This window comes from Pezoporus wallicus, unplaced genomic scaffold (assembly GCF_028554395.1).
Source record: "Pezoporus wallicus isolate ANWC-B61680 ecotype Strahan unplaced genomic scaffold, APGP_CSIRO_Pwel_v1 contig_14230, whole genome shotgun sequence".
NCBI lineage: Eukaryota > Metazoa > Chordata > Aves > Psittaciformes > Psittacidae > Pezoporus > Pezoporus wallicus.
In genome coordinates this window covers 274,597-296,995 of record NW_026637387.1, presented here as the reverse complement: position 1 = coordinate 296,995, position 22,399 = coordinate 274,597, and the positions used below count along the sequence as shown (strand labels likewise).

Genomic DNA, 22,399 nt, shown 5'->3' with positions numbered 1-22,399 from the left:
GCCGGTATTTATATCCCGGTGGTGTGGAGCCGGCCCCGGGAACCGGAGCATCCCCCACCCCCACCCCCCCGGGGCTCCCCGCCCCCAATGCTGCAGAGGGAAGCGCCCGGGCCCTTGGATGAGGAGCCCCCCCTTTGGGATGCAATCTCCCCTTTGGGATGCTCTCCTTCCCCCCCTTTGGGATGCTCTTGCTTCCCTTTGGGATGCTCTCACTGCCCCCCCCCTTTGGGATGCTCTTGCTTCCCTTTAGGATGCTCTCACTGCCCCCCCCCCTTTGGGATGCTCTCACTGCCCCCTCCCCTTTGGGATGCTCTCGCTTCCCTTTGGGATGCTCTCACTGCCCCCCCCCTTTGGGATGCTCTCGCTTCCCTTTGGGATGCTCTCACTTCCCTTTGGGATGCTCCCTCTCACTGCCCCTCCCCTTTGGGATGCTCTCCTTCCCCTTTGGATGCTCTCACCCCCCCCCCCTTGGGATGCTCTCACTGCCCCCATTCCCCTCTTTGGGATGCTCTCACATGCCCCCCCCCCCTTTGGGATGCTCTCACCCCATTTGGGATGCTCTCCTGCCCCCCTTTGGGATGCTCTTTGGTATGCTAACCCCCATTGCCCCCCCTTGGGATGCAATAACCCCCATTGCCCCTCTTTGGGATGCAATAACCCCCACTGCCCCTCATTGGGATGCAATAACCCACACTGCCCCTCTTTGGGATGCAATAACCCCCATTCCCCGTCTTTGGGATGCGATAACCCCCACTGTCCCCCTTTGGAATGCAATAACCCACACTGCCCCTCTTTGGGATGCAATAACCCCCACTGCCCCTCTTTGGGATGCAATAACCCGCAATGCCCCCCTTTGGAATGCAATAACCCCCATTCCTCCTCTTTGGGATGCGATAACCCCCATTGCCCCTCTTTGGGATGCAATAACCCCCACTGCCCCTCTTTGGGATGCAATAACCCCCATTGCCCCCCTTTGGGATGCAATAACCCCCATTCCTCCTCTTTGGGATGCGATAACCCCCATTGCCCCTCTTTGGGATGCAATAACCCCCATTGCCCCTCTTTGGGATGTGATAACCCCCATTCCTCCTCTTTGGGATGCGATAACCCCCATTGCCCCTCTTTGGGATGCAATAACCTCCATTGCCCCTCTTTGGGATGCAATAACCCCCGTTCCTCCTCTTTGGGATGCAATAACCCCCACTGCCCCTCTTTGGAGATGCAATAACCTCCGTTCCCCCTCTTTGGGATGCAATAACCCCCGTTCCTCCCCTTTGGAGTGCAATAACCCCCCTTCTTCCTCTTTGGAATTCAATAACCCCCGTTCCTCCCCTTTGGAATGCAATAACCCCCATTCCCCCTCTTTGGGATGCAATAACCCCCGTTCCCCCTCTTTGGGATGCAATAACCCCCATCCCCCCCCGCTTTGGAATGCAATAACCCCATTCCCCTCTTTGGGATGCTCCCGTGGTGCCCAGGCAAGGGGTGGATTGATCCTGGAATAACTGGATTGACAGTAGAATAATTAGATTGATAATGGACTCATCGGATTTATAATGGAATAATTAGATTGGTAACAGAATATTTAGGTTGATAATAGAATAATCAGATTTCTCATGGAATAATCAGACTTCTAATAGAATAATTATATTGATAATAGAAGAATCCAATTTATAATGGAATAATCAGATTTATAATGGAGTCATATAGATAATAGAATAATCAGATTTATAATGGAATAATCAGATTTCTAATGGAATGATTAGATCACTAATAGAATAATCAGATCAATAGAATAATTTGATTGATAATTTTTAACTTATCCCTAAAAAACAGGGATACTCCCTCAGCAAGGTCGTGCCAGGCCCAGGTGAGCCACAATACTGTAAGCACTGGGGAAAAAAGTCATGGAAAAATGGACTCCCCAAGCCTAAAGCTGCACCTCATCATCATCATCATCATCCAGCACCTAAGAAAGGAGGGGAGGAAGAGACCCTGCAGGTGTCCCTGGAGGCTGCAGATGGCAGAGCTCACATGGTATTCCCGTTGGGAAGGATGGGAGCTGCTTGGGATGAAGACCCCCCAGAGAAGCCTGCTGGGGGGATGCTCGGAGCTCGGATGCTTTGGAATGTCACACCGCATCCCAAGGGCAACGTGCCATGGGGTGGGAGCACGAGGACAAGGGGATGTCCTGGTGCTGGTGCCTGGTGCTGTGCCCCTGGCAGCGCCTCAACAACAGCCTCCCCACTGCTCCCAAAGGAGACGGAACCCAGAGGAAGCCTCAGCACTGGGAATGGAGAAGGTGCAGCCCCAGACCCGCACCCTGCAGCACTGGGCTGTGTTTGCAGAGACCTATGGAGCCCCTGTGTCCAACCTGGCCTTGAACACTGCCAGGGATGGGGCAGCCATAGCTTCTCTGGGCACCCTGTGCCAGCGCCTCAGCACCCTCACAGGGAAGAGCTTCTGCCTGAGAGCTCAGCTCAGTCTCCCCTCTGGCAGGTTCAAGCCATTCCCCTTGGCCTCTCCCTACAGGCCCTTGTCCCAAGCCCCTCTCCAGCTTTCCTGCAGCCCCTTTAGGCACTGGAGCTGCTCTCAGGTCTCCCCTTCAGGAGCCTTCTCTTCTCCAGGCTGACCCAGCCCAGCTCTCCCAGCCTGGCTCCAGAGCAGAGCAAGAACAGCAAGCATTTAACATGGAAACAAGGAGGCCTCTGGAAACCAGCAGCATTCCCAGCCTCAGACCCAAGGCCTCCTCTCCAAAACCTGATCCCAGCTTCCCCACGCTCCAAGGACCTGATGCCATCAACCACGATCACCAGAGTGGGGAAGGACAGCAGAGTCATCCATGCAGGACCTCCACAAGGCATTTCCCAAGCCAGGGAATCACCTCTCTCAATTACCAGGGGGCCTGCAGCCCCCCACGCGACCTCCCCTTGGTGACACCCCCAAGGTCGATGGCTGCACACCCCCAGCGGGGTTTGATGGAATGGGATCCCCGAGGCCCCATCCCTACAACGCTCGCCCCTCAAAACCAACCCTGTTCACACAGGAGCCACGAGCCCGAGCCCAACCGGCCCCTCAATGCAAGGGGACCAGGGGGAGCACATCTGGAGCACAAGACACGAAGGTTCCCCCCCATGAGACAAAGAGAACGGTGCCGGGAAGGGAGGAGAGCAGCAGGACCCGGGGCCCAGGCCTGCCCCACGAGGCTGGGCTCAGGCAGGGGAGGTTCTAAGCCAAGGCAGGAAGCACTTTGCAGTTCACCTCTCCCCACCCACGTGTGATGAAAGCCCGGCCATCAGCACGGGCGCTGGAGGAGCTCCAGCACCCAGGAAGCCAACCGCCCGCCCGGCCCCGGGAGGAGCTGTTACCCAACGCCCCTGTTTATTTCCCAGCCTCGTCCCATCGCTTTCGCAACACAAAGCCACGTGCAGAGGGCGAAACGCTGGCCCCGACCCTTTCCCCCTCCGTTCGCTATTGCTTTCAGGCTGAGGATAGGAGAAACAACAAGGAAAACCCACCCCACGTGTAACCCAGGCGCCCCTAAATGCATCCTAATGGAGCATCCCAAGTGAGGAACTGCTGTTCCCAAGCACTAAACCCAACGTGCATCACGCTGCTCGCTCAGGTGGGTACCAAAGGGCAATACACACACACACACATACACACACACCCCCTCCCAGCAGCCACAGAGGCTCCTGCCTACCTCTTTGGTCAGGTTGCCATTGACAGGGGCAGCCACCGCTCCCAGATCTTCCAGTTCCTCCCCAAAGCCTTGCTCAGCTCCGCTCTCCCTCACCCCGGCGTCGGGGCTGCTCCCATCCTGGAGGCCGCTGCCGTTCTCTAGGGCGATGCCGGCGCTGGGCTGAGCACCAGCCACGGAGCTCTCGGCGTCTCTGTGCACCAACCAGGCACTGACTTCGGTGGTGGGCACCTGAAACCTGTCCAGGGCCCTCACCTGGTTGAGCAGCCTGCGGGCGGTGAAGTAATAGTCCAGGTCTACGCTCTTTGGGTGGATGCCATAACCGTCCAAGGTGTTCCTCAGGTTGTGAAACTGGGTCTGGGTGTAAGCGGAGCTCTGGCCAAGGATGATCTCCCGGAGCGGGGGGAGCTGCGAGGTCAGGTAGGTGTCCACGTCCACGCGCACGCCGATCAGGCTGAGCAGGATGGTGAACTGGATGAGGCCTTCGGTGAAGTATTTCTTCAGAGAAAGCATTTCTGGAGGCCGAGGGGGAGAAAGGAAGGAGAGGAAGGTTTGGGAATGCACGGAAAGGGCACCGAAAGCACGGCGGTGCTGGCTGGCTGCTCCACACACAACAGGTTGGGTGGCTTGGCTTTCGCCCTGCCCCGCTTTCACACCGACCAAGCAAAGCAGCGGCTTCGGTGCTCAGGATGGGAGCTTCAAGCACAGTCAAGGCTTTGGGTTCAGCACTTGGGGCTTCCACTGAGGGCTCCAAAGCTCGAGCAGCACCAAACTCGGCCTCCCCCCCCCCCGCCCCAGTTCTCCTCCAGGTACACGAGGACCCGGTCACTTACTGCCCAAACCCTCCACATCCAGCGGCTCCCCCCCTGCTCCAGGCCGGGGGCTGCTCCCTCCTCCGCCTGCTCCTTTGTCCCTTCTCCTCCCCGCCGCTCCTTGAAGGCGCCGGTTACGAGCCAAAGGTCCCGCTCATGGAAGCTCCGAGCCCTGCTCCGCTCCCGGCTGCGGTTTCATCAGCAGCTGAAACGTAACCGGAGAGCGCGCCCGGTAACGCACCGCGGCGGAGGCGGCTCCCTCCCTCCCTCGGCGCCCGGACCCCGGCTCACAGCGGGGGCCCCGCCGCTCTCCCCATTGTCCGCGCTTCCCCTCCCCGCGCTATTCTTAGCCCCTCGCGTCAGCTCCCCCCCCCCCCTCCCCTCCCGAGGCCTCCGGCCCCGCTCCGCCACCACCGGCACCAAAACATCCCCGCCCCGGGGGCAGGGCCGGGCCCGGTGCTGCCGAGCGGGGAGCGGGGGGGGGGGGGGGGCAGGCGCCGCCTCCCTCATAAACCCCCCTCACCCCGCGGCCCCTTTAAGACCCCCCCCGGCGCCTCCTCGTGACCCGCCCCCCACCCCCGCGACCCGCCCCTTCGCCCCGCAGCTGTTGCCATGGCACCCGGCGCCCCAGGCCCTCAGCGAAGGGCGAGGCCCGCAGCCGCCATGGCGGAGCCGCCCCCCCCCCTCCCGACACCGGCTCCGGGGCCCCCGGGCCCGCTCGGCCGCCGGAAGCACTGAGTCCAGGCCGGCCCCGGGGCGCCGCCGGGCCCCGCAGTGACTCAGAGGCGGCGCTGGAGCGCGGCCAGGGCAGCGCCCGTGCGTGCTCCCCCCCCTCCGCCCGTCGCTGGTCCCAAGGGCTCAGAGGCGGCTCCGGTTGGCGGCGCCCTGCGCCCGGAGCTGCCGGGAACGGGTTCATTCCATCCCCGGCAAGGGGCTCGGTGCCCCGCGGGGTATCCATGGGGCTGCCCTTTGGACTCGTGCCCCACCGCAGGAACCCACGGGCGGGTTTGGCTTTGGGCAGGTGAACGAGGCCCCGGCTTTCAGTGCCCTGTGAGGCTGTAACTGCCCAGCGGAGGGGAGGGATGGAGCTCAGCCCAACCGCACCGGGACCCAGGGCCTGCCCCACGCAAGCTGGACACAAGGCGCTTGGATCCGCAGGGAGAGCGGCGGCAGCGGAGGTGGCAGAACCATGGAACCATGGAGGAGACCTTCAAACGCACCCAGTCCGAGCATTCCCAGCACTGCCTCGGCCACCACTGACCCATGGCACTGAGGGACGGTGACTGCAGGCCTGCCCTGGGCAGCCTGTTCCAATGCCTGAGCACCCTCTAGGGAAGGAATTGTTCCTCAGCTCCATCTAAACCTGCCCTGGAAGTTAAAGGTGTTGCGGGAGGGGAGCCGTGGTGATCCCAATGGGAGCTGTTAAATAAGCACCGCGCAGCTCAACCCCATCGCCTCTGAGCAGCTTATTTCTACCTTTCCCTATGGATCGGTGTGGCCCAAATCGATACCAGCACCCACAGGGCAGAGCTGGCAGGGAAGGCAGGTAGGAGGTGAGGGCAGCCAAGCAGCACCACCCGGGCCTGCTATTCCTGCCCAACCCAGACACCCTCTTCCCTGCCCCAGCAACAAACAGGATGCCAGAGACAATAGTTCATCCTAAAGAGAACCCATGGAAAAGGAGCGTGGGCTCCAGCACGCAGCAGGGTGAGGGTTCCCACCCAAGGCTGCATGCCCAACGTGGCAATGCCACCGGAGCCCCTTCATGCCAGCAGCAGGGATGCTCCAGAGCATCCACCAGCAGGAAAGGCACCGGAGCCTGGAAGCGCCCACATCCACATGGAGCTTGCTTTGTCTCCCTGCCCTCCTGGAAAACAACCCGGGGCGCGGCCACATCACCCGCAGCCGGCCCTGGATCCCAACACGGGGAGGAATGAGGAATGTGGGGGTGCTGCCAGCCCCGGTGCCCAACCTCCCCCCAGCAACCCGAGCCCCTCGGGGGTTATTTTTAGTGTGTGTCCCCCCCCCGGGGACCGTTTGGCAGCGGCCCCAGCTCGGGCAGGCACCAGCCCTGTGGGTGCCCGGTGCTGAGCAGAGGGGGGGGTGCGTGGAGCCCCTTCCCCATGGGAGAACTTAGGCCCCCCCACCCCCCGGGGTGAGGTTTGGCTTTTGGGGGGGGGGGAGGTCCTGTTCTCATCCCACCCCATTGGCCCCCACCCGGTGTTGGTTCCAAAGGAGGGGGCTGGAGATCAACACCCCCCCCTCCGGAGACCCCCGTTTCCCTCCGGTACCGCGGGGAGGGGGGGACCGGGGCGGAGCGGGCCGGGGGGGGGGGGGGGGGGCGGGAACGGGAGCTGGGGGGGTGGACAAAGGCGACGGGGACATGGAGCCTGCGGGGCCGGTACGGCCGGGACTGGGATCGGGATCGGGACCGCGCAGCCTTCAATGGGAACTTCGTGCGGCCTCGGCGGGATAGGGAGGAACGGGGGGGAAACGGGAAGGAAAACGTGGGAGGGGGAGAAAAGAGGAAAAACACGGAGGGGGAACGGGAGCGGGGGAAAGCGGGGTCGGGACAGAGGGGGAGGACCACGGGGGGAGACGGAGGGAGAGGGGAGGAATGGGAAGAGGGAAAATGCGGAAAGAGAATGGGAAGGAATGGGGGGAACCGGGCGGGGGGAAGGAGCGGGGCGGGCCAAGGGAGCAGCGGGGTCCCCAATACCCGGAGCCGGGGGTGGCCGGGACTGAGCCCCCCCGGCCCCCAGGAGCCCTCCCTGTACACGGTGAAGGCTCTGCTCGTCCTGGACAGCCTCGGGCAGCGCCTCCTGGCCAAGGTGAAGCCCGGACACCCCCCCCACACCCCCTGCCTCAGTTTCCCCCCATTCACCCGGCTCAGCACCAACCCCTGCCGGGCTGCGGGGGTCCTGGATGCGACCTTGGGGGTCCTGATGGCAACCTGGGGGTCCCGGCACATGGCTGAGCCCCTGCCCACCCGCAGTACTACGACAGCACGTTCCCCACGGCCAAGGAGCAGTTGGCCTTCGAGAGGAGCATCTTCAGGCAGAGCCAGCGGGCGGGCGGTGAGCAGGGGACGGGGGGGGGACACCCGGCTGCAAAGGGGAGGGCAGCAGCATCGCCGGGGGGGCTCTGACGCTGCTCTGTGTGCAGGTGAAGTCGCGAGTCTGCAGGGACTCACCGTCGTGTACAGGAGCAGCGGAGACCTCTGCTTCTACGTGGTGGGCGGCGGACAGGAGAATGAGGTGGGAACCACGGACCCCCATGGCCCCAGTGACACCCAGGGCACCCCCATGGCCCCAGTGACACCCAGGGCATCCCCATGGCCTCAGTGACACACAGGGCACCCCCATGGGCTCCATGAAACCCAGGGCACCCCCATGGCCCCAGTGACATACAGGGCACCCCTATGGCCTCCCTAACACACAGGGCACCCCCATGGCCCCAGTGACACCCCGCTTCTCCCGCAGCTGATGCTGTTGTCCGTGCTCACCTGCCTCCTCGATGCTCTCAGCCACCTCCTGCAGTGAGTCCCTGGAGCCACTCGGCTCCAAACGCATGGGGAAAGTGAGGCAGAGCATCCCGGGATGAGGGGGTCCGGCTGCCAGCGCCTCACATGGGATCCCCGGGAGCGGCTGCTCCAGCCTCCCACCCGCTCGCCCGCAGGAAGGAGGTGGAGAAGCGCCGGCTGCTGGCTAACATGGAGGGGACGTTCCTGGTGGTGGATGAGATCGTGGACAGGGGGTGAGCTCCTGCTGGGGATGGGTGCAGGCGCAGGGGGTCCCTTGGGTGCTGGGATGGTGCCAAGGGGGAGCTGGGCACCCCTCTTTGCCCCCAGCGCTGCAGCTCTTCCTCCAGCCCAGGGAGGGGAACTGAGGCACGGGGTGGTGGAGCCCAGTGGAGCCCAGCCGGGAATGGGGGATCCCGGTGGGATCGGCACCGCTCTGCTCCACAGGGTGATCCTGGAGAGTGACCCACAGCAAGTGATCCAGCGCCTGAGCCTGCGGGTGAGGGCACCCATCCCGCTCCATGGCCTTCCTCTTTCCTGCCTCCTTCCTGCACCCTCCTCACCCTCTTTCCCCCCCAAGGTCCCAGAGCCAGCACCCTACGGCTTCGTCCTCTTTGACTACCTGTCAGGCAGCTCGGAGCAGAAGGGCTCAGGGAACAGCCACAAATAAGCAGCACTGAGGAGGTCAAACCCTTCCCTGTCCCCAGGGGATAGGCAGGGATTGGGGTCAGGGTCCCGATGGGTGTCCAGAGGATGCTTTTCACATCAGGGCACCCCATGGGTCCCCTTTGCCACAGCCAAAGCTGTTGATCCCCTTCCCTCCTCCAGGTTGGTGCCTGAGCAGAGCGTGCCCCAGGTAGGTGCTAATGGGGGGGTTGCCCAGCTTCACCCCTTAGCAAGGAGATGGGGTGCACCCTAGCACCCATAATTGCTTGGCATGAGGTGTCCCCCCCATTCCCAGCCAAGGGAACCCATGCATCTGGCTGGGAATGGCACCCCGTGGTCAGCTTGACCCCATCCCCATCCCCAGGGTCTCGATCCTGCAGCTCCTCAAGGAGAGCACGGCGCCATCCCTATGGACGTGACCGCTCCCCTTGGAGCGGCTCTTTGGAACGGTGGGATCCCAGCGTCGGGCAGCAGGACGCAGCATCCCCCATCCGACTCTGGCCACATCCAGGCCTCCCGTCTGCCTCCAGCATTGAGAACACCAAGGGAAAAATGAGCCCCTGATGGAAGGGGGCGATTCCCCCCGCTCCCAGCCACAAATAAAGCTTTCCTCCGCGGTTCCACGTCCTCCCTCCGTCAGCCCTGTGGGGCGGTGGGTCCGGGGGTGGCCCAGCAAGGCCGGGTGCTGGGGGGTCGTTTGCTCTTTGTGTTTCCTTTGGGGGCAGAAGTGACATTTTCGGGTTTTCCGGGGAAATTCTGCTCTTTGCAGCTTCATCCTTTGAAACCGCTGCAGATCAATGGGGGAAAGGAGGAAGGGAAAAGGGAAAGGAAGGGAAAAGGGATGGGAAGGGAAAAGGGAAGGGAAGGGAAGGGTAAAGGAAAGGGAAGGGAAAAGGGAAGGGAAAAGGGAAGGGAAGGGAAAAGGGAAGGGAAGAGGGATGGGAAGGGAAAAGGAAAGGGAAGGGAAGGGAAAAGGAAAGGGAAGGGAAAAGGGAAGGGAAGGGAAGGAAAAAGGGATGGGAAGGAAAGGGAAGGGAAGGGAAAAGGGAAGAGAAGGGAAGGGAAGGGAAAGGGAAGGGAAGGGAAAAGGGATGGGAAGGGAAGGGAAAAGGGAAAAGGGAAAAAAGGGATGGGAAGGGAAAAGGGAAGGGAAAAGGAAAGGGAAGGGAAAAGGGATGGGAAGGGAAAAGGGAAGGGAAGGGAAGGAAAAAGGGATGGGAAGGAAAGGGAAGGGAAGGGAAAAGGGACGAGAAGGGAAGGGAAGGGAAAAGGGATGGGAAGGGAAAAGGGAAGGGAAAAGGGATGGGAAGGGAAAAGGAAAGGGACGGCAAAGCAAGCGAAGGGACAAGAACGGAAGGGAAGGGAAGGGAAGGGAAGGGAAAAGGAAAGGGAAGGGAAAAGGGAAGGGAAGGGAAAAGGGAAGGGAAGGGAAGGAAAAAGGGATGGGAAGGAAAGGGAAGGGAAGGGAAAAGGGAAGAGAAGGGAAGGGAAGGGAAAAGGGAAGGGAAGGGAAAAGGGATGGGAAGGGAAAAGGGAAGGGAAAAGGAAAGGGAAGGGAAAAGGGATGGGAAGGGAAAAGGGAAGGGAAAAGGAAAGGGAAGGGAAAAGGGATGGGAAGGGAAAAGGGAAGGGAAAAGGAAAGGGAAGGGAAAATGGATGGGAAGGGAAAAGGAAAGGGAAGGGAAAAGGGAAGGGAAGGGAAGGGAAGGGAAAAGGGAAGGGAAAAGGAAAGGGAAGGGAAAGGGGAAGGGAAGGGAAAAGGGATGGGAAGGGAAAAGGGAAGGGAAAAGGGAAGGGAAGGGAAAAGGAAAGGGAAGGGAAAAGGAAAGGGATGGGAAGGGAAAAGGGATGGGAAGGGAAAAGGGAAGGGAAAAGGGAAGGGAAGGGAAAAGGAAAGGGAAGGGAAAAGGAAAGGGATGGGAAGGGAAAAGGGATGGGAAGGGAAAAGGGAAGGGAAGGGAAAAGGGAAGGGAAAAGGGAAGGGAAAAGGGAAGGGAAAAGGGATGGGAAGGGAAAAGGGAAGGGAAAAGGAAAGGGATGGGAAGGGAAAAGGGATGGGAAGGGAAAAGGGAAGGGAAGGGAAAAGGAAAGGGAAGGGAAAAGGGAAGGGAAGGGAAGGAAAAAGGGATGGGAAGGAAAGGGAAGGGAAGGGAAAAGGGAAGGGAAGGGAAAAGGGGTGGGAAGGGAAAAGGGATGGGAAGGGAAAAGGGATGGGAAGGGAAAAGGGAAGGGAAAAGGGAAGGGAAAAGGGAAGGGAAAAGGGAAGGGAAAAGGGATGGGAAGGGAAAAGGGAAGGGAAAAGGGATGGGAAGGGAAAAGGGAAGGGAAGGGAAAAGGGATGGGAAAGGAAAAGGGAAGGGAAAAGGGATGGGAAGCGTCCCCATCCTGACTCTCGCCGCCGACTCTTGCTCGACGCTCCCTTGGCAAGGCGGTGGCTTCATTTGCATATCTCCGCCCCGCGCTGTGTAAACTCCTTATATGGGGTATGACCACGCCCTTCCCCGTCTTAGCCCCGCCCCTAGCGGGCCTGCGCATCCCTTATCCTGCAGCGCCACCTGCGGGCGGGACTGGGGAGCGAGGGAGCCCTCGACAGGACCCTCCCCATCACACCCCACCCCCTTGTGACCCCCCAAACCCCAGGGACCCCCAACCGGCCCTGGGGGACGCCCCAGTTCTGTCACCCCCCCTCCATCACAGGGACGCCTCTCCCTTGGGACACCCCCCCATACCCCAGCCCCTCCTGCGGTCACCCCAAACCACGTGGACCCCAAAGCGCCCTTTGTCTCCGCACCCCAAAGCACGAGTGACACCCCAAAAGCTTCCCCACGGCCACTCCCTGCTCCCATGGGGGAGTCACTCGGAAGGCCCAGATCGCTGCTTGGGTCACGCTGGGTACCAGTCAGTGGGTGCTGAGTAATTGTATTGAGCGTCACTTGTGTTTATTGCTTTCGATTCCCCTTTTAGTTTCATATTCCCCTTATCATGAGCGGTGGTAGCAGTGGCTTTGTATCGTACTTTAGTTATTGGACTGTTCTTATCTCAGCCCATGGGACTCACATCCTTTCCCTTCTCCCCATCCCTTTAGGAGCGGTGCTGAGCCAAACACAGCACCCCAAGGTGCCAGTGCTGGGGCTGCCCCATCTCCATCGCCCCAGGGCTGGACCATGAAGACAACGCTTCTCATCCTGAGCCTCCGGGCACTGCAGCACCTTCAGGTCAGCGCACCCCGGCCCCCCCTGTGCTGTCCCCGGGTGCAGGACATCTCCCCTCTGGCCACCACCGTGTCCAGCCCCAGGCGCTGCAGCTTCTCCACCAGGTTCAAGCTGAAGATGCTGCTCCGGGGCCGGGGTCCCTCCTGCCCCCCGGCCGTGGGGAAGGGCCGGGGATGAGCACGGGGGAGCCCTGGCACCGAGGGGAGGATGCCCCGGCCCAGGAGGAGCCTGACGAGTCCCACGGGGGTGCTGGTGGTGCTGGGGTAGCCAGAAGAGAGCTCTGGGCAGGGGCTGCCGCGGTTCAGCCCCTCAAAGGGCCCACAAGAAGGCACGACCGCGTTATACAGACTGGAGGGGAAGAGAGAGAAGAGGGGGTCAGTGGCTGGGGGATGCTGCTGCAGGTATTGAGACAGAGCAGGGCTCCCCTTTCCTCCATGCTCATTCCCCTCATGAACCTCGAGCTGGGGGTGACCCCAACCCTTGCACCATTGCCCAAGCACCCCAAAGCTCAAGGCACAGTGCTGGGGCTACAGCCTTGGTATCCACACACGCACGCACATTCCCTGGGAGCCAGGAGAGAATGGGCCGGGGCTGCTGCTCCACAAGTGTTTCCCAACCATGCAAGGTCGTGTCCAGTGCCCTCCAGCTCACACCGGCCCCCAGCGAGCCCCACAGGGGCTCATTAGCACTAAAACTAATTAACTAAAGCTCATTAAGGAAGGGGAACGGTCCTAGTGGATGGATGCACGAGTGCCAAGAGAAGGGAAGCCGCGTCCATTGCAGGGAAAGCGACTCCCGCCCCAAGGGTGCTCTTCCCATCAAAGGGCTGCAGCGCAGGGGCCGGGGGGGGGCTGCACAGCCCCAGGCACAAGCAGCCAGAGGTGGGAGCATCCCAAGCACCGAGCATCGCTCTGTGAGGGGCTCCCAGCACAGAGCAATGAGGCAGAGGTGAGGAGCAGAGCGTTGGAAGGGCGGGGGGGTTACAGCGGTGCAGGCAGAGCAGGCGGTGGGGGGGGCCCACGCTTTACCTGGGTGTCACCGTGGTGAGCGCGGTGGTGGGGTGGAGGATGTGGCAGGTGGTGATGGTGAAGGTGGACGGGGTCTGGGGGAGGTTGTTAACAGAGAGGAACACTGGAAGGGACAGGAGACACGGGGTTAACGGGAACGGGGGGGCACGACACAGGCAGGGGCGGGATGGGAGGAGCAAAGCTGAGGGTAAGGGCTCAGCTCCGAGGACAAGCGGGGACCGGAGCTGATGCCTCTCCCGGCCGAGGGCTCAGCCCACGGGGGCGGCCGCAGGCAGAGCATCCCCGCGGGGCCGGGCTGGCGCAGGGGGGTGCGAGGGGCAGGACCGGAGCATCCCTGGGGGGGCCACGTCCCGTCCGCAGCCGCTCACCCCCGGGGCGCTCCTTGGCTTTGGCGGGGGTTGAGGTAGGGAGCAGCTGGAAGGAGCCGGCGTCCACGTCGTCCTCCTCCAGGTCGTCGAGGCTGTAAACGTGCTCCTGGTCGATGTCCAAGTGCCGGAAGTCTTTGGTGAGCACCCCGGGACGGGGCACCAGGATCCCGCCCAGGTTGGGCCGCGCCAGCTGCTGCCAGTGGTGCAGCGTCACCGAGCCTGGGGCGGGGGGGACACAGAGCTGAGCCATGGGGACCCTCAGGGCACATCCAGCCCCGCAGCGCGTCCCCGCATCCCTCACCTTCCAGGGGCTTCACGATCTGCAGCTTGTCGGGCAGGTAGGAGAGGGAGCCGAGGGAGAAGCCGGAGCCGGCGGTGAGCTCCGAGCTCGCAGAGCGGTGGGTGCCGGTGGAGCCGATGCTGTCGTTGGGGCTGAGGAAGCCGCTGGAGCTGTCCCCGTCCCGCAGCCAGAGCTTGCGCTCCCGCTCCGCCTCCAGGGAGGAGCGCTCGTCCTCGCGGCTCTGCCGCTGCACCGAGAGCCGCAGCACCGCGGCCTCCAGGTCCTGCCGGCCCGGCGCTGCCCGCGGCTCCGCTCCGGGCCCCTCGCCCCTGCCGGGGGCACAGCGTTAGGGAGCGCATGGCCATGGACCCACGCTGCACCCCCCCAGCGCTCTGCCGGCCCCAGGCTTGTGGCATCAAAGCTCCATCAGCAGCACCCAGCCCGAGTGTCGTGTGTCCCCCCCCGGCACTCACCGGGCACCCTCCGAGCCGGTGCGGGAGGTGCTGCTCCCCATGGAAGGGGCAGCAGAGCACGGCTTGGAGCCCTGTGTGTTCGGGGGGGATTCGGAGCAAGACTTGGCTTTGGCCGCCTGGTTCACTGCTTTCACCGTCTCAAAGATGCGCCGACAGCTCCTGCAGGCAGGAAGAGCAGGGGTGGATCCTTGAGCCAAGCCCCACAGGGATCCCCCCCCCCCAAGGGCCATGAGCCACCGATGCACTCACTTGTAGTCCGAGGAGGAGCTGTCTGCGCCCTTCCTCATCATCCCCTTGATCTCAGCTGCCAGCGAGTCCTGGACACCCGGGGGACCAGGGTGAGAGGGGAGAGCAGAGCCCCCCCCGTGCCCCCAGCCCCGGGTACCGCGCTCAGCTCACCACGGGCAGCAGGCTGGCTGTGCTGTAGCGGCTGACGGTGCTGTTGGGCAGGCTGCGGCTCCGCAGGCTCTTCACCTCCTCCTGGGCCTCCTGCAGCATCCCCCCGCACTCCGTGTACTTCTCCTGCAAGTCCCGCAGCTGCGGGCACCGGCACCGCTCAGACACGGCCCCGGTGGTGCCCGGGCAGGACCCAGGAACCCCCCCCCCCGGTCCAGGGGCTCACCTCCATCCGGAGCTGCTGCTGCACCTCCTTCGCCGCAGCCAAGTGCTGCTGGAGCTCCTCCACCTCGGCGCCGTACTGCGGGCAGGAGCGGGGGCTCAGGGACCTGCGCCCTGTGCGTGTCCCCCCCACCCCGCCGCCATGGCACGGGTACCCCGGCGCTCACCGCACGGCACTTGCGCTGCAGGTCCACGACCTGCACCAGGAGCTGGCTGATCTCCTCCTGCTGCCGCGCCGTGTCCTCGGCCCTGCGGGCCAGCTCCTCCGAGAGCTGGGCGACCTGCTGGCTGGCTTCGGCTGCGGGGGGCCGGGGGCTCCATCACCGCCAGGGCCACCCCTTCCCCAGCCCATGCAGCGGTGCTGGGCAGTGCCTGCAGCCCCCTCCCAACCCGAGCCCCCCAAAGCCCACGTACAGAACTGCTCCACGCAGTCGATCATCAGCTGCTGCTCCTGCTCCTCGTAGCGACAGGTCTCGGTTGTGATGTTGTTGGCCTGGGGGAGAGGGCCAGAGGGTCTGAGCACGATGGGCAGGACCCGCAGGGAGTGGGGCAGGGGTGGGCACAGCAAAAGGTGCCCCCCAACCTCCATGCGAAGCTTCTGGTTCTCCTCCTCCAGGCACTTGAGTTTCTGCTGCAGGGTCTCGTACTGGAAGTACTGCTGCAGGGACAGCGAGGGCTCCGGCCGCTGCAACCTGGGGGCAGCAGGGAGGGCGCTGAGCACCGCAGAGCGGGCAGGATGCGGCTGCCACTGCCCCCAGAAGGCATCTGCAGGGACCCAGCTCTGTGGGGCTGGACCCACGGCTGCTGTAGGAGGGGAAAGAGCAGCAGCCCCGGTGCTACCCCAGGGATGGTGACGGCTCCAGGCCCAATGCCCCAGGGTCAGCCCTGGGATAGGGACCCGCACTCACGGCGCAGAGGAGCAGGAGATGGGCTCGCTCTCCTCTGTGGTAGTGGTGTAGAAGTGGAGCAGATCGTCCCGCATGGAAACCTCATGGCGGAGCTGCGCGATCTGCGACGGGAAAGGGGCATCAGGGCACGGCCATAGGGACTGCACCCCCCCAGGACCCCGGGGGCCGCTACCTCCTCCTTGGCCAGCTCCAGCTGCTCCTCCAGGAGCTCATTGCGCTCGGTCAGGCTCCGGTTCTGCTTCAGCAGGGACTGCCCGATGCGCGCCGCCAGCTCCAGGTCCCGCTCCTTCTGCAAAGGGCAGGTCCGGCTCAGCCCCAGCCCGGCCCCTGCTCTGCCCCCTTGTCCCCAGCCTGCATGGGGGGGGTCCCATGGCCGTACCTCATCCAGCAGGTTGGTGACAGCATCGATGTCGTGGTAGGTCTTGGTGATCCTGGCCACCCGCTCAGCGCACAGCACTGGGGGAGATGGGCGAAGGGTGACCCCAGCCGCTCAGCACTGTCCCCCTGTGTCACCGCTTCCCATCAGTGACCCCCAGGGGTGCCCATGGGGGAAACGGGAGGTCGCTGCGGCAGGTGGCACGAAGCAGCTCCACCAAAAAGGAGCTTTTATCTGCTTGGCAGCACCAGCCGTGATGCAGAGGGCAGAGATGCACAGGGATGCTCGCAGCCAGGTCAGCACCACGGGAAACGGGGTGCTCCCACCTCACCCCCACCCCTGCTGCCTCTTGGGATGGCAAAGAAGGATGCTGACACCACCACCCCCCCCGCTGCTCCCATAGCGCCAGCCCCACCGCAGGGCACACAGATGGGAAGGAGGGATGGGAAGAGGCAGGCAGCAGAGATGGGATCGGAGCCGACACCTCCAGCAAGGAGCTCCGGTACAAACAGCAGCGGGTGGCACCACGCCGAGACGGGCCCGGAGGCAGCGTCCCCAGCTCCCTCCTCACCAAGAGCCAGCCCTGCCCTGGGTGCCTCAGTTTCCCCTGACCTCAGCCCGCAGCCGGGCAGACAAAGCGGGTTAACGGGAGGCTCAGCCGCACAAATCCCATTACCCCGCCCCAGCTGGGGGGGGTGTGCAGTGATGTGTGCGTTGTCACAGCAGTGCTCCCACCCCACAACCCCCATCCTCCGGTCCCCACTGCCCCGCGGCGCTGGTCCCCTGCACCCCAGTGGGCACGGACCCCAGCGGGCACATCCATGGGGAGAGGGGACAACCCCAGCTTCATCCCCCTCCCGCACCCCAAGAGCAGCTGCTCCCTGCAGGGTCCCCAAGTGCACCTCGTCAGGCCCCGAGCCGTTAATTGGAAGTAATTAGAGCATGAGCATCGTTACGGTTTGAGCGAGCGGCGGGCCCGGGCAGACACAGGGGGCTGAGCGCTGCAAGCACGTAAACACCGCCCCAGCGCCGGCCTCATCCAGCGGGGTGCGGGGCGATGCGGGGACCCCCACCCCATGGGCACACAGCGACCTCCATCCCGTGGGCACACAGGGATCCCCATCCCATGGGCACACAGCGACCTCCATCCCGTGGGCACACAGGGATCCCCATCCCGTGGGCACACAGCAACCTCCATCCCGTGGGCACGCAGGGATCCCCATCCCATGGGCACGCAGGGATCCCCATCCCATGGGCACGCAGGGATCCCCACCCCATGGGCACGCAGGGATCCCCATCCCATGGGCACACAGCGACATCCATCCCGTGTGCAGACCCCATCCCATGGGCACACAGCGACCTCCATCCCGTGGGCACACAGGGATCCCCATCCCATGGGCACACAGGGATCCCCATCCCATGGGCACGCAGGGATCCCCATCCCATGGGCACGCAGGGATCCCCATCCCATGGGCACACAGAGACCTCCATCCCTTGGGCACACACGGACCTGGCCGGGCCCCTATCCCCTACCCAGCGCTGCAGGAGCTCAGAGCCCCGCTCCGGGTCTCAGCGCTGCGAGCGGGGACCGCGCACCCCCCAGCAGGGACCCCGCTCCGCTGCCCCCCGGCAGGGCCGGCCCGGGCCGCCCTCACCTTCCTCCAGCTCCCGGGCGATGGGGTCGGTGCCGCCGCCCCGCTCCGCGCTCCCGTTGCGCTCATCGTAGGCAGCGGGGCTGCTCCAGATCTCCATCGCGCTGCGCCCAACCGAGCCCCCCCGCGCAGCGCAGCGCTGCGCCGCGCAGCTCGCCCCTATTTATGGCATCGTCCGGGCTGCGCGCACCTGCCCGGGCGCCTCCCACCCACCGCGATCGTGACCGAGAGTGGGGCAGGGGGCGGAGCTGGAGGGGCCGGGGGGGGGGGGGTCTGGGGCTGCCCTTATCCTGCCCGATCCCTTTGGATCGGGTCACAGAGGCTGCTGCTCCCCGGGGTACCCTGGGGACCCATCTGGACAATCCCAGGGGTGCCGGTGCCGCCGGGTGATGTGTTCCACCTCCCAGCCCCTACCCCATGGATGCGGGGCGGGGGGGGGGGGGGGGGTCTGGGCACAGGGATCCCCATGGATGTGGCCGTGGTGGGTTTGCTGGTCCCTTTGCAGGGCTGACCCAATGGGGTCATGCAGCTTCTGCCCCTTAGGCGTGAGGGGAGGTTTTGGGTCTCTCATCCAGGGCTGGGGTCCCCGGGTACCACAGCGCAGCTTTTCCCTGCCCAGGCCTGGGTGCTTCACCATCACCCAACCCGCTCAGCACAGAGCCTGCCCGGTGCCCAGGGCAGCGCTGGGCCCTGCTGGGTCCCTGAGCTGGGAAAGGGTTTTTCCATCCATCAGCACCCCCCTACCCCGAGCAGGGGCTGGCACGAGCCTGGCCCCGTGCCCCACACTGCAGCCCCCGTTGCAGCCCCACAGCCACGACCAGCGCGGAAGCAGGAGCTGAATAAATCATGGGCTGAATGATGGAGGAGCAGCCCGGCACGTACGCAGGCCTCAAGGGCGGGAGGGCGGCGGCGAGGGCCCCACAGCCCCACGGCCCCACGGCTCAGCGTGATGCTGGTAATGCCAACATACGCACGGCCTGCCCCAGTGCCAGTCCTCATTAGCACCAAACTCAGTGATGGGTCGATGAGGCTGGGGCTGGAGCTGCCCCTCCTCATCCCATGATGCCTTTTCCTGCCTCCTGGACTCCCACCCACCCGCTGCCCCAAAACTCGTCCTGCCATAACCCTGCTGCAGCTGGGGCCAGAGCCGGGCACCCTCAGCCCCAGCATCGCCCTCCTCACACCAGGGTCTCTCCCAGTGAGGGCAGGGACCCAGCAGCAACCCAGGGCACCCAGCCAGGGACCCCAAGGACACAGCAGGGTCTCCTGGCCAGGCAGGAGCTGCTTCTTCCTAATCCCCAGCGCCAGGTCCCTCGTGTCTGTGCACAAGCAGATTACAGGGGGCTATTTCTGACGGCAGCTTAAAGGTTTGGGTAAGGGGATGAGGCAGAGCCAGCCCCCACCACAGCGGTGCTGGAGCCAGGGAGAAACGTGACCCTCGGCCCATGGCTGCACCCACATCCTGCTCCCTGCCCCATGGCACCTAAATGGGCTTTGGGGCTCAATCCCCCACTGGGTTGGGGGGTGCTGGTGTCGGGGGTTGGGGGCTGCACCCGGTGGCACAGGGAGGGGAGCAGATGGATGGGGAAAGCTGGAGCACGACGGGGGGTTTATCCCCAGCTTGTTGCAGGCAGGGGCCTCAGCCCCATCTGTCTCCCACTGCCCCACATCCAGCCCCTCGCTCTAATCTTGTCCCCGCCGCACGTAGGCCGGAGGCAGAAGAGAAGCGGAGATCATCCATCAGTGCCCCACAGCCAACAGCAACCATGGGGGGCATCACCCCTGCCCCACATGGGGGCTGTGGGTGCCCCCCCCAACCCCGGGCTTCTCATCCCCTTCAGCGGCTCGCAGCAGCACTGGGGGCACCGGTGACCCCTCTGCCACCCGTGTCCCCCCCATGGCACAACGAGGGGGGTGCGGGGTCGTGCAGGGGGTCCTGGGGTACCCGGAGCCTCTCCCCGAGCATCCGGCTTGGCTCAGCAGAAGCCGCTGCCGGAATTAGAGCGGGATGTTCCGGGTGAGGAAATCCAGCTCCGCAATCCCGTTATCCCGTTGTTGTTATCCCGTTGTTGTTATCCCGTTGTTATCCCGTCGCTGTTATCCCGTTAGCGGCGATTAGCGCCGGTGCCGCCCTGACCCCGCACTCACGGAAGTACCGCAGCGTCTCCTCCATCTGCCGGGGCGTGAGCGGGGCCGCGGGCCCCGGGGGGCCGGGGGGGGCACGGAGCCAGTCCTCGTGGTCGTAGCCGAAGACGGTGTCGGCCCGCAGCGTGTAACGGGGCAGCGGCTCCCGCAGGAGGCTGCTGAGCTCCACCTCGGGGACATCGCCGCTGCACGGCTCTGGGGGCACCGGGCGCGGGCTCAGCAGTGGGGGGCACCGGGAGCTCCCCAGAGACACTCGTGAAGGGACCGGGGGTTGGGGGACCCCCCATAGGGTGGCAAACAGGGGATCCCCCCCCAGGTCCTAACCTTAACCCCTCTCGCCTCCCCGTTTCCCCCTTTCTGCGGGCAGGGTCCTGCTGCCATCTCCTGGCCACGCTCTGCCCGACAGAGCAGCGCTGGGTTCAGCGGGAGAGGGGATGCTGTGGGGCGAGGGATGCTGGTGTGGGGAGAGGGATGATGTGGGGAGAGGGATGCCGTGGGGCAAGGGATGCTGGTGTGGGGTGAGGGATGATGTGGGGCGAGGGATGCTGGTGTGGGGAGAGGGATGCCGTGGGGCGAGGGATGCTGGTGTGGGGTGAGGGATGATGTGGGGAGAGGGATGCCGTGGGGCAAGGGATGCTGGTGTGGGGCAAGGGATGCTGTGGGGAGAGGGATGCTGCTGTGGGGAGAGGGATGCCATGGGGCAAGGGATGCTGGTGTGGGGTGAGGGATGCTGTGGGGAGAGGGATGCTGCTGTGGGGAGAGGGATGCCATGGGGCGAGGGATGCTGGTGTGGGGTGAGGGATGATGTGGGGAGAGGGATGCCGTGGGGCAAGGGATGCTGGTGTGGGGCAAGGGATGCTGTGGGGCGAGGGATGCTGGTGTGGGGAGAGGGATGATGTGGGGAGAGGGATGCTGGTGTGGGGTGAGGGATGATGTGGGGAGAGGGATGCTGGTGTGGGGTGAGGGATGATGTGGGGAGAGGGATGCCGTGGGGCAAGGGATGCTGGTGTGGGGCAAGGGATGCTGTGGGGAGAGGGATGCTGCTGTGGGGAGAGGGATGCCATGGGGCAAGGGATGCTGGTGTGGGGTGAGGGATGCCAGGAGGGTGGCTCAGCTCCAGTCATAGATGGGGACAGGACAAAGGACCAGCCCGGAGCTGCCCCAGCTCCACATCCCCCTCGCCCCACTCCCCACCACAACCCGGCTCTACCCACCAGTGATGGTTGCGGCATCGCAGCATCTGCCTGTGGATGTGGGGCTGGTGTGGGGCAGGGCAGTGACGGGGGAGTCCGGGCTGCGCTGGAGGTGGCCGGGGGGGGTCTCTGGTGGGACCACGGTGTCCAGTTTGGCTGCTGTTACGTGGGGGGCGCCATGGGAGAAGCTCTTTCCACCCTGGCTCCCCGGAGCAGCACTGGGCAGCAGAGTCCCTCCTGCAGCCCCTGCCTGCGGACAAGGAGCCGTTAGGGTGATGCTCTGGGGACCAGGGACACATCCTGAACCCCGCGCTCCGGGTCCTGTCCCCAAGCACGCTGCCCGCTGGTTAAAGGCTCCCTATGGGCAGCATCTGCCCAGCCGGGGCTTGTGGGGACCTGGACAGCGCGGCCAGGGCCGCGGGTCCCCCCATGGGGACAAGGGGAGCAGGCAGCACCAGGACAGACCCCACTGCTGCCGAACACGGCGCAGTTCCGGGATGGCGCCGGGTCATCGTACCTGCTCAGCTCCACTACGTGACACGGGGCACTCAGCACCAAAGCAAACACTTGGTGATGTCCGGATCAGCACCGGTGCCGGAGGGGGGAGAGGATGCTCCGAAGGGATGGGGCAGGAGCCTGCGCCCCTCCCCGGGCCCGCTGCCGGGTCCCTGCCCGTGGGAGCGGGCAGAGGAAGGAGCCGCGGAGGTGCTCGGAGCGGGCAGACGCATGGGAGCCTGCGGAGCCCCACCTCGGAGGGCAAAGTTCGGCTGCGAACCTGCTCCCCGCCCGCTGCAGGATGCGGAGCCGGGACCCGCCGCGCTGCCCCGGGCAGGGCTGGGCAGCACCCGCGCCCGGCCGGGCCATAAACGCATCACGGGACAGGCCATAAACCAGCACGTTCCTGCCCCCTCCAGCGCCCCGGCTCCGGCTGCAGCCGCTGCGGGCACCGCTGTGCCCGGCCCGGAGCCCCGTGCCCCATCTCCACCCCTGCTCCCCCCCCCTCCAGCAGGGCCGTGCCAGGGCATCGCCGTTACCTCCGCAGCGCCCCCAAACCCTGCACAGCCGGGAGGCAGCACGGACACCCCCGAGCACGCCCATGGCCCCAGTCTCTGCCCCCCGGCACTGGAACCGTCAGACTCAGGTGGCTCAATCCGCCCGAGGAACAGATCCACAGCCCCAAACCAGCAGCCCCCCCATGGCCCCCAGCGCAGGAAGGGACCCACCGTGCTGCGGGGCTGCCGCTGCCCGCGCTGGCTCCGCGGATGGAGCCCGGTGTGGGTCAGCGCGGGGCCGGGGCTGCCAGAGCCCTGCGCCTGCTCTTGGCCCCGCTCCTGCACTCGTTGTGCCCAGGGAGAGCCGGGTCCGGACCCGTCCGAGCAGCTCCCATCGCACCCGGCCCCTGCCCTTGGGCTGATGCGGGACCTGCCCCATGGGAGCAGGGCGGTGGT

At 64.6% G+C, this 22,399-nt stretch overlaps 3 protein-coding genes across 7 annotated transcripts; 1 reads left to right on the top strand and 2 right to left on the bottom strand.

Moving 5' to 3' along the window:
• Positions 1 to 1,930: 1,930 nt before the first annotated feature.
• Positions 1,931 to 4,660, bottom strand: LOC130597058 (endoplasmic reticulum membrane sensor NFE2L1-like). The gene is made up of 3 exons (XM_057405269.1): positions 4,534 to 4,660; positions 3,671 to 4,215; positions 1,931 to 1,969 (listed from the first exon to the last, which is right to left on the bottom strand). The coding sequence occupies exons 2-3, from the start codon at positions 4,211 to 4,213 to the stop codon at positions 1,931 to 1,933; spliced, it is 582 nt and encodes a 193-aa protein (XP_057261252.1). The 5' UTR covers positions 4,214 to 4,215; positions 4,534 to 4,660.
• A 2,214-nt stretch (positions 4,661 to 6,874) lies between these two features.
• On the top strand, positions 6,875 to 9,096 carry LOC130597083 (coatomer subunit zeta-1-like). Of its 3 annotated transcripts, XM_057405302.1 has the most exons (10): positions 6,875 to 6,913; positions 7,275 to 7,343; positions 7,508 to 7,589; positions 7,678 to 7,769; positions 7,995 to 8,050; positions 8,191 to 8,268; positions 8,480 to 8,531; positions 8,613 to 8,716; positions 8,861 to 8,888; positions 9,063 to 9,096. In XM_057405302.1, the coding sequence occupies exons 1-8, from the start codon at positions 6,896 to 6,898 to the stop codon at positions 8,700 to 8,702; spliced, it is 537 nt and encodes a 178-aa protein (XP_057261285.1). In that variant the 5' UTR covers positions 6,875 to 6,895; the 3' UTR covers positions 8,703 to 8,716; positions 8,861 to 8,888; positions 9,063 to 9,096. The 3 variants fall into 3 exon arrangements, with proteins under 3 accessions (XP_057261285.1, XP_057261284.1, XP_057261286.1); XM_057405301.1 differs by lacking the exons at positions 8,861 to 8,888; positions 9,063 to 9,096 and having other exon boundaries at positions 8,613 to 8,854; XM_057405303.1 differs by lacking the exons at positions 7,995 to 8,050; positions 8,861 to 8,888; positions 9,063 to 9,096 and having other exon boundaries at positions 8,192 to 8,268; positions 8,613 to 8,854.
• Positions 9,097 to 11,812: 2,716 nt separating this feature from the next.
• HAP1 (huntingtin associated protein 1) lies at positions 11,813 to 17,797 on the bottom strand. 3 transcript variants are annotated; one of them, XM_057405299.1, is made up of 15 exons: positions 17,617 to 17,797; positions 15,965 to 16,041; positions 15,758 to 15,871; positions 15,586 to 15,686; positions 15,261 to 15,369; positions 15,092 to 15,170; positions 14,845 to 14,975; positions 14,682 to 14,756; positions 14,459 to 14,596; positions 14,309 to 14,376; positions 14,060 to 14,218; positions 13,608 to 13,915; positions 13,307 to 13,525; positions 12,939 to 13,041; positions 11,813 to 12,258 (listed from the first exon to the last, which is right to left on the bottom strand). In XM_057405299.1, the coding sequence occupies exons 1-15, from the start codon at positions 17,711 to 17,713 to the stop codon at positions 11,910 to 11,912; spliced, it is 2,127 nt and encodes a 708-aa protein (XP_057261282.1). In that variant the 5' UTR covers positions 17,714 to 17,797; the 3' UTR covers positions 11,813 to 11,909. The 3 variants fall into 3 exon arrangements, with proteins under 3 accessions (XP_057261282.1, XP_057261281.1, XP_057261283.1); XM_057405298.1 differs by having other exon boundaries at positions 15,758 to 15,874; positions 17,617 to 17,796; XM_057405300.1 differs by lacking the exon at positions 12,939 to 13,041 and having other exon boundaries at positions 12,113 to 12,258; positions 15,758 to 15,874; positions 17,617 to 17,793.
• Positions 17,798 to 22,399: the final 4,602 nt, after the last annotated feature.